Source organism: Triturus cristatus, chromosome 3_2, assembly GCF_964204655.1.
Source record: "Triturus cristatus chromosome 3_2, aTriCri1.1, whole genome shotgun sequence".
In the NCBI taxonomy this organism is placed as follows: Eukaryota; Metazoa; Chordata; class Amphibia; order Caudata; family Salamandridae; genus Triturus; species Triturus cristatus.
In genome coordinates this window covers 602,985,667-602,999,840 of record NC_140584.1, presented here as the reverse complement: position 1 = coordinate 602,999,840, position 14,174 = coordinate 602,985,667, and the positions used below count along the sequence as shown (strand labels likewise).

At 45.9% G+C, this 14,174-nt stretch overlaps 1 protein-coding gene across 8 annotated transcripts in view; it reads right to left on the bottom strand.

Moving 5' to 3' along the window:
• The window catches only part of ADGRB2 (adhesion G protein-coupled receptor B2), a 1,096,893-nt gene that overhangs the window by 540,005 nt on the left and 542,714 nt on the right, over positions 1-14,174 (bottom strand). For 5 of the 8 annotated variants that reach the window (XM_085648478.1, XM_085648470.1, XM_085648474.1 and 2 more), the window contains one exon: positions 1,781-1,945. The exons of the other annotated variants lie outside the window; for them this stretch is intronic. In XM_085648478.1, coding sequence (XP_085504604.1) covers positions 1,781-1,945 — 165 coding nt within the window. The remainder of the gene's footprint in view (positions 1-1,780; positions 1,946-14,174) is intronic. 8 annotated transcript variants of the gene reach the window in all.

Genomic DNA, 14,174 nt, shown 5'->3' with positions numbered 1-14,174 from the left:
TCCCCAGCATATTCACATGTTTTGCCACTATTCTCTCCAGGTGAAACCTCCGCAGATACTTCTACCTTCTCACTTTCATGAAAGTGATGATAAATGTGCGGGACCGCTTACCACGGTTATTTTACAGAGACTTAGCGTAGATCCATGCAAACCTGCAGTCTTGATTAAACACACACACATTAATACAAATACACACACAGTATTTTGTGCACATGCAGAGCCGCTATTCAGTGATGTTAAAATGCAGGTTTACAAAATATAGTTTGAGGATACTAGACGCACAATACCTATATCTCTACTTATTTCTGCCCACGAAAGAAGACATTTCTTCTCATCTTCTGCCTCATTTCTTTTCAATTTTTCTTTGGTAGTAACTCTTTTTTGTGAATTAGGCCCAATGGCCAAATGGGTCCCACTTCGCACAAACATTACATTTGCACCTATAAAAGTAATCCTTACACATACATTACTTACATTTGGAAATTGCATTCATTCCCAAAAGTATGACTGGATTGTTGTATCTAGGAGTAGTACTGGCAATGTCAATTAACGTTTATACAGGTTGCTATTTCACCACTGAGGAACTGTAAAGAGGGCACAATTGTGCGGTGAAGAAAGGCAGACATACAGTGCAATTGCATTTTTATTTCCTTTTCTTCATGGAGAAATGTATTCTACTAAACCCCCATGAATGTTGGGTGTCTTCCACCTACCCCCTCACCCCGTGGAAAGGGATTTACCCGGCTTAGACCTTTCCTGTAGCAAGTCTCTGACCATTTCCAGCATCAGAAAGGTTCAGAGAGGAGTCTGTGAATATCCACAACTTCATGAGTCTGTGACCAGGGGTGGCTCCTCCTCAAGAGCAGCGGAGCGTCGCCCTGCCTGCGGCGAGTGCAGCAAGGGCACACAAGTTAATAAAAGGGCATGGCAATGCCATTTTATTTTGCACCGGTGCGCACAAGTTGGGGCGGACTTAAATTCTGTGATTGCAGGATTCCAGCTGCCCCTGCAGTGCGCATGTTGAGTTGGCTGTCTGGCTTACGATGGCAAGCCCTACGTGCGCACGGTACACCCAGTAATCCCATGGCTGTGAAACGGCTGGGAGATTGCCAACACAGGCCCCTAACCTCAAGATGAGGGCTGAGTTTGCCTGCTCCCACCCATCCTGGACCTGCTCTCGTGCTGATGAGAGCAACTCCAGGACTGGTTGGATTGGTCTTCCATTCCTGCTCATGGACGCCAGGGAAGAAGGGCTGCACCTGGGGAGCCGCATGTATGGTGAGCTTGGTGCCATTGCACCTTACCATATGTTAATATTGCAAGCCGCCACTGCCTGTGACATTCACAAACACTCAAGACAAAACCCAACTTATCCACTCACCTCCCACCCCCTACATGCGTTTTATTACGTCTATGATTTGCTTTTTTGTGGATACCAGACGGGCGTAAATGGAGCAATTTTCAGCCTTAACTATAGGTTTATGGCTGAAAATGGCTTTGTTAAAAAGGCCCCAGGTGCAAGCTCCAGGCTTCAACACTTCCTGCTCACATTTTGCCAGATATTAAATACGATCCGTGCGGGATCACATGGTTTTTACCAGCAAGATCCTATAAAGCCCAAATCTACACGAAGGTGCAATGCAAAATAAGCACTTCATTCAGAAGCCCTAGGACATCCAACAGCAACAAAAGAATACAACGACAATGGCAAAAGAAAACAAACAGGATGAAGCAGAAGGTTGGAAACAAGGCAGACACAGAGAAAGAGTGAAGTACTGACCAGGGCACACTGCCAAATTGCAGATCTTATTCTGCGTCTCGGAACCCTCGCAGGCCTTTCCTCCGTGTTGCGGAGCAACGCAGATCCGCGCTCTGGCTCTCGACCCTCGGCCGCACGTGACTGAGCACAAACTCCAGGGGGACCACTCCTCCCACAGGCCGTGAACTGCAATACAGCACAGCAATCACCAGGGCCCTTCCCCACACACTCACAGAAAAAAAATACATTCTCCTCGCTCACTCCCCCCTCAAGTGTGTAGGCACGCATGAAAAGACATACTTACCTGTAAACCTACTGCTCCGACACAGTATTTTCTACAGATTCGAATGCTAAGATTGTCAACTACTGTGAGAAGGCGAAGCTCTTTAAAACCTTGTAAAAATCCTTATTCATTTTTCAGCAGTATTTGTGAAGGCAGTTTTCTGTGGTGTCAAAACATCAGCACCTGCGACTGGCATTTGGTTGTTTACTTTTGGAGCCGGAATTGCAGACATGTAGTTTCAAAAGGAGAGGCTGAGTCAACTGGGAGTCTATAGAAAATACCCGTGCCTTCGAAGCAATTAATACTCAAACAGTCAAAGGCACTGAGGGCTGCGTGTTCAATTACGGCTTATGATAGCTGCCTGTAAAGTCTGTGGAACAAAACCTTCCAGCCTGAAAACATTTTAAGTGTTTTCTGATTTATGTGATTGTAGGTTCAATGTTCCCCGGTAATGCTAAAGTTCCAGCATTACCACTAAGTGGCGAATGGATATAAAAGAGAAACAGCTTTTGCAGTTTCATAACATGATTTTATGCAAAAGAGTTCAACAATACCTTGTTTTTTTATCTAGCTCCACATATGATAGCATTAAATGGAGTTTGATGTGTCGACATCGGGAAGCACAGGGGGCTCCGTTGTTCTTGCCAAGATTTGAACTTCAGCACTTAATCCCGAAAGTGTACGTCTTTTAAATCAGCTCAGTTAGCTTGTAGAGACATATCGGAATGCGTTGGTGCCTTATACATAATAGGGCCAACACCTTTTAACATAAAAGTCAAGCGGGGAATGTTGATCAAGAGTTTTAGGAGGAAAGAAAACTGGACTCAGAGATTACTGGATACGTCGACACCAAAAACCAAACTGTACTTTCATTGGAGACACCACAACAGTTTATAAATTAACATTTACAAACAACAACAAAAAAACAAAGTGAACAGCCAATCACCGGGCAGACTGCGATTCCCCCATCACTTTTACATTTGGATAGTAATCAAAAAACAACTTTAAGAGATCATGCTTAGAATGGATGTGTGCCCGGGCTGAAGAGTGCGCTTTGTCTGGGTTTAGATGACGCACACATTGGGATTTCCCACTCACGGTTCTATACCCTGGAGGGCATTTTCTCAAGCACACTAGTTAATATAAATAATGGAAATGGCAAGGAGAACTGTTCTATAATATGTAATTACTGTCTATATACGTTATCATTGTCCATTCCAGTGTTATTTACATTTTGTTTTGACCAGTTTTGCCTGGGTATCCCAGTGCTTTGTGGACTAGGAGCGCATTCTTTGCAAGGGCACCACAATGAGGAACCAAATTCGAGTCTTTGTAGCTTCCATTGTAATGTTTAGAGCCTTAGGCCCATGCAGCCCCAATGAGCACGCAGACACATAGGTGTGGTAACTAGAACTGGCCCAGGGCACGTGCGCCCAGCCCCTTTTATTGACAGGGTCAGCTGACCGGTGACTCCTGTGATGGATGGGTGTGCGGTGAGCATAGAGGCCAGCCCTTTGGGAGTGGCTGGTTACATAGGGCACATGCTGAAACACTCAAACATGTCCAGCAGTTCACTATATCCCTCCCAAACCTTACTGTAAACATTTTTTTAAAAGTCCAAACTTTGGGAAAGAACAAACAACCAAACAAAACACCACTGAGTCTCTTCAGACAGTCCGCATGGGCACTGTAGCTCTGTCCCACCTGGTCTCATGGTGTTGGCATCTCTTTACACAGTCCACCTGGATGGTGCATCAGGAGCTGTGGTGGAGTCCGCTGCAGAGATATCTTCGAAAACGTCCTGTCTCCCTGGATGGCCAACCTGCAAAGAAGGAGGATGACATTGATGGATGGGAGTCTTCCTTGAAGGCCATGATGCTTCACATTTCCCACTAGTGGAGCTGCTTCACACTTCCCTCTCGTGCCACGACCCCACTCTCAAAGAAACTTTCTTGAGGCCCTTTCTGCCAGGTTGCATTGGGACTGTGCGGGGCCTCTCGTAGGCTGGGAGAAAGCATCACTGAGGAACTGCCAACAGGACTACATCTAAGTAGCTCGTGCAGCCACATAGAGAGGTTGTCTCAGGGTCTGTGTGCTCTGGCCATCAGGACTCCGGTGCACGTGCCTTCATCCAATAGCCTTTGGGTGACTAGTCTCCGTCTGCGACCTTAGTGCTTACCGGTGCCTGTCATGGAGCTGCTGCAGACACATCTCTTGTGTTGGAATTCCCCACTCACCAGGATTCCCCTGGATTGCCAAGGGCCTGTGTGGATTGTTCAGTGCCTCTTATATGCCCCACGACCAAGTTCACTGAGGGAGTCCGAACAGGTACATGACCAAGTCTCTCGTGCAACGCCAAAGGTGGATGGTACAAATGGTTGAGTATGCTCTCTTTAGCAGGCTTTAGGTTCACTGGGTATAACAGATGGTTTCTGGGTGGCCAGCCTCCCACAAGACCAGAGGCGCCTTGTTACTCTTAAGGTGTTTCTCAAACATAGTGCTTCACGCTGAATGTACGGTGTTCCTTAGGTGGCTCTAGTGATGCACTTGACAAAGATGACAATCATAATGACTATCAGTGATCTTCCATGTGATGGGTCTATAACACTCTTCTCTCTCCTCTTCTTTCATATTCTTCTTTGCGGTGTAGTTCTGTGGCCTCATGCCACCCTCTATTGCTCCTAGCTATTTTGTGATGTGGCATCATGCCCCTCTTCTTCTCCTCTTTCCTCTACTTCTTCGCGACATGACATGGTAACATTTTGCCATGCTCTTCTCCATAGCTCTTACAAAACGTGGCATCATTCCATGCTCTTCTGCCTTTTGACCCGGCCTCTCGATGGGACATACACTTCAACATGGACCACCCTGGTCACGTCCTGTTCTTAAGCTGACTCTCTGCTCCTCTGTTTCCTGACCAGGCCTCTCGCTGTGACCTTCTAGTCACAGGGACCTTCCTGGTCACGTCCTGTCCTATCTGTAGGACCTGACTCTTGTCCTGTTGGTGGAACATGACTGTTCTCCTCGTGGACCTCTCACAGGTCTTCTATCTCCTTGTGGACCTCTCACAAGTACTGACCCTTTCCTCAGAGATCTTCTTGGTGCTCCGCTCCCTGGCTGGAGTGTCACCCTTCTTCCTTCACCTATTCTTCACTCGAGGATGCACTGCTTGCTCTCCCTCCAACGATCCTGTCACGCTGTCAGATTTCATGGTGCAGCCCTCGGCGCACCTCTGACCATATACTCTCAGTCTTTCTCCATAGGTGCCCTCTGGTGGCGCCTTGCGAGCCCGGTCCTCTCCCGTCGGGAACTTCTTCTCGTCGTGTGTCTCTTCTCTCAGGCCAACACACACTCAGCTTTCTCAGGCAACACAGAACTCAGGCATTACTTACAGGCTGATGAGCAGAGCCTTGCACTGGTTAACACCCACTTCTGCCGCTTTACTTCCTTTCGTCCGTTTGGGAGCTGCCTTTGGTTTCACTCAGTTTGCTTTCACTGTCCTCTCATCAGCTTTCTTGGTAGGGGCAGCTTTGGGCTTCTTGGGGCTCTCTGTGGGGGTTACAAGTCTCTCCCTTCCTTGTAATAATGTCCAGCAGTCAATAGGGTGCATGTGGCGCTCTCAGCACCCATCTTGGCTGTCCCTCACAGCCTCTGTCTCAGAGTCACACCTACTGTTCTGCTACCAGTGGGTAGCAGCGGTATCAGAAATAGAAAAACATTAGTGGGCTGGCAGCTTCTCCTTTCACTGTGATGTCACTATTACAGCCCTCAAGGAAGGACTAACGTTCCTCTTACCAGTGTTGCAGCTCCTGCTCACATCGGTCTCTGCAGGCTGGCTGGCTTTGCGGGGGGAGCAGGCGATGATTTCCCAATAACCGTGTCCTCACTTGCTTGACTGGTGGCAGTGATTCCTGTAGCTTTTGCTCCTTCCACATGTAGGCTTAGAGACACGTGTCTCCCTGGGGAAAGACCTCACCTTCCACACTCACTGGTTTACGAGCTTACCGCTAGGACTTCTGGGCTGTAGCATGTTGGGTGCACTGCTGTACTCAAGCAGCCACAGAAACTGGCAGCATGAACATCAAAAGGCTCCCCACGACCCCTTGTACTCATTTCATCCTGCTCTGGGAGTAAACAGGAGGCAAAGGGTTGCTATTGCAGAGACGGGTCTCTCTCCTTGCTGGTGCGGCCCTACCTTATTTGCCAGCCGAGGCTGGGGTTTCTCAACAAGTCAATTTCAGTGAGGCAAATTGTCTTTGGAATGCCTTCCAACCCCTCAGAAGGCGGTGCTGCAGTCGGCGGCTATTGCCCACATCAGCCTGTCACTCCCCAGGGCACTGTGATAGCAGTGCAGTAGGCAGACCGCCCTCCATGTACAGACAACGGTGGCAGCCTAGATGCCTCATGGGGCGCAGTAGTCTCCCGCTGCAACACCGTTATTTCTCCCTTCCTTCTTCTTTGGGGGTACACATGTAGAGCTGCATATGCTGGTGTGGGGCTTAGGCGTGTCGCACAATGTCAGGAAGGTGCTTCTCTTCCCACTTCTCTGGGGAAGACGGCAGCATGCAGGGCATCATGCTGGCGCTTCAGCAAGTCGGACCATGGGCATGCACCAGCCCATCCTTACTTTGAGGGGCCTGGGGCACATTCTCCTGACAGTTCTCTTGGCGCTGTTCCTGCTGTCGCTGCCTTCTCTTGTCCCCAGGTGCTGTCACCCTTCCTTTTTCTTCGGCCCGCTCTGCTCCCGGGTCAGGTCATCATGCTGGCTAACTGTACTGGGGTGAATGTATGACATTGTTCTGCATTCTGTCCATCAATAGTTCTTTTTGCATTTGTCACCCCGAGTGGGAAGGGTATGCTCAGACGTGAGTCCCGTGCTCTCCATGCCACTGGAATCAAGCTATTCTGGCTGAAGAGGGGTGAAACCCTGAAACCAGTCCTAGTTTGCTTGTTTCCAGTCCAGTGAGGACCTGGCCTGGCAGTTCGGGCTGGACTGTTCCCATTGGGCACAGGGTCTAGACTGATTTGCATATGGCTGGATCCAAACCGGAATGGCATGGTGAGCAAAACAACGATGGATTTAGGCCCAGATCTCTGTACTGGGGTGAATATATGACATTGTTCTGCATTCTGTCCGTAGATAGTTCTTTTTGCTTACTGCAAGAACGGACTGCATGGGATACATCTCCCCCACCCGAAACACGTCACATGACAGCCGGCGCACATGCGGGGTCAGACCTGCTCATTGCCATTGTAAAGTTTAGGGCCCTAGGCACTCATGCTGTCCCAACGACCATGCAGACACATAGCTAGGATAACTAGAAGTGGCCCAGGGCATGTGTCCCCATTTATTAGTAGGGTCACGTGACTGGTGACACCTGTGATGAATGAGTGTGGGGTGAGTGTAGAGAACAAGCCTATGAGAGTGACTGGTTACATAGGGTATATGCAAGACCACTGGAACTTGTCCAGGAGATCACTAAATCATGCAGTGGGAAAGCGTGCAATGCCTGTGCACTAAGATCTCAACATTTGTAGACAGATATTCTAAACGACTGGGGCTGTGATGCTGGATCTTCCTTACATTTGGTTTGTCAGCTTGACCTAACAGGACTACGGCATAAAAGGCAAAGCAGATCTAAACACCAATCAGTCTGGCTGATGTCAGAGCTACAAACATCATGACTGTCCCGCTAATCTTAACTTGTGGATAATGATAAGAACCAGTAGAAGATGAGAAAGGTAGTTAAAATCGTCCATGCACACCACTGGAAAAGGGCTGCAAAAAGGCTGATGTGCAGCACCGCCCAAAGCCTGAGCATATTACCCACGCTTTTTTGACGTAGTTCTAGTTTGAAGTCAAGGTGCATCTGAAATGGACTGCAACCTGCTGGGCTTGCTTTCCTAGATAGTAAGAGGGGCTTCAATTGTCCTTGCGATTTGATGCTGTATTTGTGATGCTGTTTTTGCGGATCATTACTATACTGACCATGGCCACTGTAAGGATATTATGTATAATTGTCCTGACCTATACTTGGTTGATCTGCACAGTCAAAGCCAGGTGATCAGTCTCAGTTCTGAGATTATTCTGCAAACAAGAGTTTACTGTTGTGACTGTTGCCATTATGTGCCGATTTTGGGGAAGCAGTATTTTTGTGAGCCCACTTCTATAGCGGAAGTTCTCGCTTCAGAAGACCTGATCCTATTGTAAGTCTGCCACTCCTCATCTACATGAAAAATTAAATTCCAACAAGGTTAAAGAGGACATCAAGCCCATTTAACCCAGCAGCGTTTTGAAGGATCTTCGGTGAGAAGTGAACTTGCAGCTCGAAGGTTTCGGACAGACTTGCTTTTGATTATTAAGCCATAACCAGGCTTCCAAAGAGCATAGCATTTCTTCAGGACCTGCAGCATCCAATTACGATTTTATTTTATGTACAGTCCTATTCAAAGAAACTTCAAATATTGATGTTGGATGGAGGCACACGACTTTCAGTGGATCAGCATTCCACAGATCTAGTGCACTACTTGTAACAAGGTCCACCACTCTCTCCCAAGTGATATCACAGAGTCAAGGCCAGCACTCACTATCTCGCACCTCAAATGAGCCTTGGTCGTTGTCACATGAACTCAAACTCCTCTTTGAATAACCATGTAGACGATATTTCAGAATTTTAAACGGCTTTGTTCCTAACTTAATTTGGATAAGAATCAGTAGCAGTTGCAGTTCACCGAAACAGGAATCATGTGCATAAATAGAGATGTGTCAATAGTAAAGCAGGTGCACTTGATGTTTGCTAGAGTTTCCTGGCTAATCAAAATGAAAGTAATGAAAGCTCTGTCAGACGTATAGAAAATATATTTGCTAATCACAAGAGGTATTCGGCATTCATGAGAGGGAACAAGCCAAGAGGTGCTGAAATACAGAAGTAAAACATTTTGAGGAAGATCCCACCTCAATTTTAAGTTAGAATCATTAATCATTCTAACTGCTAAACCTAATAATAAAAAAGAATACCAACGCATTTGCTGTAGATAATGTAGATTTCAAACACCACCAATTCATTTTTCTATTACTTCATTATTATGCGTCATTCCTTTCTGACACAGACCAAGGGTCACTGTGTGTCATCCGTCTGCTGATGGCCTGATGTCACTGTAAGATTTCTAAGTAAGCTCATAACATTAAATAGGGGACATTATGAACAACGTAGGCACAATAAAGATGGCAGGGAGCGGACTCATAGAGCACATAACTCCTCACTCAGCTCTCCCATGAAAGAATCATTTTATCACCTTTTGTCAACAGCAACTCATAATCCAGAAATCCAAAAGGTTTCACAGATGCAGAAGTAGCGGCATGTGTACAATTGGGACAAATCATGGCAACAATCTAATACTAAAAGGACAAGATACATGTGCTGCATTCCAAGGGATGCAGGAGATCCTTCACCCTGCAAATAGGAGTAGTCTCCTTCACATTGCAAATTAAAAAACAAAAATATTTGATGAATAATCTAGGCATTGTATAAATCAGTTGACTCTTTGCATGCTAATGTGACATCTCCAACAGGTTTCTTATATGCCAATGACCTAGGCTAGAACACATGGAAATTCCTTTGCTGTGCGGATATTTTACTGCTATCCATGGTCTAATCCTGAATACCCAAAGAGACAACATGATCATTTTGAAGTAGCAGAGTGAGTCCCTATCATAAACTTTCACCACTTCTTGTCCATCACCACCACTTTGATTTAAAAGCAAATTTCATGTTATTTTCAACATGAATTACTCATCTAATACATAGGGTAACATATCTACTATCCTAGTTTTTGTATTTATTTTTTTAAAGAACCATTAGATCCAGGATTAGGAGAATACCTTCATCATTCTTTGATACTAGAGTGAATCCTCCATGAATCAATGAGTCTTAAAGATGGTGGAAATTATTTACTTTACCCTGATGCGAGGAACTTTGGTTGCTGCTGGAAGGGGACTCCAGGTCCCAGAAGTCACCGCTGCCTGAGGAAGGAGCTGCCCTGACACTCGCGCTGAAAAGCGCTCAACGCCACCCGTGACGTGGGACACGCGCGGGCGGCGCCCGGGCGAAGTCCGGGCAAAGGGCGGGACCGTCCCAGCCCAGCCTCGCCAGGAGGAGGCAGGGCAGGACCTGAGCTCTTTCGATTTTCCTCCCAGAACATCTTTACCACCAAAACTTCAGCAGCTATCTCAAGGTACTGTGATGACTGTAGAACGAAGGCTGCTTTATCTATTGGAAAAACTGTTCTTATTTGGGGTGTTACCAAATTGATCACTTCTTGTGTTTTTTATTTTTATTTTCTTGAATCTTTTGCAAAAAATGTTAATTTTTAGAAGTTAGTTTATACTCGTTTTTTAATTAAAAAACACTTATACTTTTATTTTTTTTATTTTATTTTTATCTCTTGCTTTTTGTTGGTGTTATGGTTGGGAATGGGTAAAAGGAAAGCTATGGAGAGTACAGGGGGGCTACGGGTCCCGCTAGTGGGGTGGGTAAGGGGAAAAAGGCAAGGAAAGCAGTAAAGAATGTATCTGCCGTCAAAAAATTGTGTAATGAATAGAATTGATAATTTAATTACGGAATGCGAAGGGCTATTAGGTGTTGAGCCCCCCTTAGATATTGTTGATAAAGATTCCACCCCCCTATGTTCAACCACCGTCCCCCAGATGTTTAAAAAATCTTTTAAAAAAGGAGCAGATATTGGCTGCGTGTCCTCAATGTTGGGTGGTGGGCCAGCTCAGCTCGATATTTCCCCCCCATTGTCTTTACCTTCCACTGACGATATCGTGGGAGAACTTGAGCCCTCCGTCATCTGTGCGAATCGTTATGACGTTCTGGCTGGGGAATTGGATACTTGTGGGGAAGTGTATACTACACAAATTATCCCCTCCAGTAAGAAGAGTTCAAGTGTGGTAGTTCCTCCTCTAACACAGACCCTTATTCAGATGGTTATTGCTTTAAAGGAGGAGGTTGGCTCACTGAAAGGGATGATTGAGGCACTTATGGGCACTGTTAGGTTGTTAGCTCAGAATGGTACCCTACATACGCCTGTAGATTCTCGACCTTGTAATCCAAAAGATCCATCCAAAGTAGGTGATTCCACAATTTGCGAACAACAACACGCACCTATAACTCAACCTAAATGAACCATTAAGGATTCAACCCCCATCTGGATCGCCCCCTCTGTAGCTAAGCCTTGTAACATTTTGCAAAAGCAATTTTATTCCCAGGTGGCCAAAAAACATGATAGGCCTACAAGATTAACACCAGACCCACTAATGGGAACAAATGCCCCGGCCCAACAAAATAAACAATTCACCCACCCCCCCATTTCAGCCACAGACGGTTTTTTTAATCAATGTCCCCAAAATTGTTTTTAGCAGTGGCTTTGAGAATGCTGAATCCTTGAAAAATAAATCTATTCACTGGTTGCGGCATGTTAGGGGTTGCCGCTCATTGATCAGGGAAGATATTATCAGGGCACGGAGATGCACGTCCAATAACAAGTCTATGGATTGCATCGAACTAACCCTGATTAATTCTGATCTGGCGGAAAATCTCTTGGCACTAGAGTATAGGACCTGTGCCCCCGACTCTACATCTATCCAGATCAGGCGTTTTAAAACAATTTCTGCAGCAAGGGCCCATGACAATGTGTTATCTTTGCCCAAATGCAGAGGGTCCTCACTTGAGGCGGTTGATTTTCAAACAATTTCTGCAGCAAGGGCCCATGACAATGTGTTATCTTTGCCCAAATGCAGAGGGTCCTCACTTGAGGGAGTTGATTGACTATGGCAGGACTCATATGTAAGCCAGGTTCTAGAACTTTCTTCAAATTTTAATATTCTAAGTCCCCCTGCTACTACTCAATTATGCTCTGTCCCTGAACAATCCCAAATTAGAGTAACAGCTAATAGAAACAGCAGTCCTACGTTTCCTAGTACGAAGAACCACGGGTTGGCAGCAGTTTGTGAATCTTCTGTTCCATTTTCTACCCAACCCCCTTTGGTTCAACCATCTTCTTTGGGAAATGGTTTTGCTATTTCCCAGCTCAAGATTCTTTCATGGAATGTGGCTGGGCTCCAAAACAAAATGTCTGTACCCGATTGGAATATTCTGATTGAGGAGCATCATATCTGTATATTCCAAGAAACATGGAGCCTAGCACCACTATATAAGTCTAGCTACACTTGTTTTTTTACATCTGCTGTACATACGGGTAGGGGGCGGCCTACTGGAGGTCTCATTGTCTGGGCTAAGGTTGACATGAACTGTGAAATAAAGGTGCAGCAATGTGTGAGCCCTGATATTATGTGGCTTTCGCTCAAGGGTGCTAATGGTGGTAAATCCCTTGAATTGTTTAATGTCTACATAAGGGGGACTTCAGGGGGAAAAGCATCAGATATTTTTATGTCGTTGGAACAAGAATTATTCAAACGCTATTTAGATTCATATGTAATGATAGCTGGAGATTTTATTTGTACCTTTGAGCCTTTAAGTTCTGAAGATTTATTGGGGGTAGATGAAGACGACGCCAAGTGGGGTATCCTATTGCTAAATATACCCCCTATTAAGAAATGGTCACAGGTAGCAATACAGATTAGTGCTCTTACCTTAGAAGTAGGATTTAGGGCTGCGAATGGCAGAACACCTTCTGACGTCGCTGGGACTAATACATGCAACAGGGTGTCTTGCCCCTCACGAATCGATTATATACTAATCGATGTCAGATTTTGGAGATTTATAATAGACATGGAAGTGGTTCCTTCTATCGAGAGTGATATACTAAGCCTGACAATAGATTCGCTCTGGGCTCCTTATATTTCTACAATTCAGGGGACAGGCCCTCTCATGAGGACAAAAGACTTGGCCCCCTCAAACTGCAGTAGGTTTCTTCAATGGCCACGAGTGGCGGCTCAAGAGTCTCGAATGGCTGAGATCAAGTGTATACTCAGCGAAAGTACAGCTAAACTGCGCGAGGCCCAGAGTGAAGAGGACAGTCTGTCTAGGATCCCTGATTTATATGGAAGCATGATGACTCAGTTGGGGTCTCTATTTATTATAAAGAATCGCGCTGGCAACCAAGCCATATGTCCCAAAAACTGCCGGACGTGGTTCAATGCGGATTGCAGACAGAAGAAAAAGGCCTTGATCTTAGCAATAAAAAATAGACATTGTCCCTCAGTTAGGGAAACTAGAAAGGATTATAAAAATGCTGTTATTCAAGCTAAGCGTGAATGGGAGGAGACACACTGGCAGAATCTAAGGGATGCAAGTGTAGCCAGGGATCCCAATCTATTTTGGGACGTGGTTAGGCGGTTGGGCAATAAAGATCCTGATCTAATCCCTAACCACATCGCAAATCAGGATTGGTTTAACCACTTTGGGAAACTTTACTCAGGGTCCAGCTTAACCCATCAAGATGGGTCTGTCGGCCAAATAAGTAGTTACCCCACTCAGGATGTCATTGCTCCCTTTAATACAAAGGAAATAGAGGAAGCCATTATGAAAATTGTCCCAGCAAAAGCCGCAGGCCCGGATGGCGTCCCGGGCGACCTTTTCCTTGCAGACCCCCTTAATTGGGCAATTTATATTAAGGTTTTAATCAACTCGATTGTAGAGGGTAGTGCAGTACCCGACTCATGGAAAGGTGCAGAGGTGGTACCTATCTTTAAAAAAGGTGCCAGGGAGGACCCTGCCAACTACCGTCCAATTAGCTTGATTGATGCTATGCAGAAAGTAGTTGGCAGGGTGTTGCTCCAGGGAATCCACCATTGGGTGGATGATAAGGATGTTCTTTCCCAGTATCAAGCGGGTTTTAGGGCTTGCACAGGTACAGTGGATCAAGCATTTAGACTGCTCCTAATCTATTGGAAGGTTGTACTAATTGTCAAGGGCAGTCTTTATCTGGCCTTTATTGACCTGAAGACTGCCTTTGACCTAGTGCCCCGAGATCGGCTGTGGCAACTACTAGGCGAAATGGGGATTGATCCTATGATCCTAAATCTGCTTATTCGCCTTCACGCGGGCAATTATGCCCAAGTAAGGTGGGGATCTCAGGCACAGAAGACAGACAGGATCCCCGTAAATA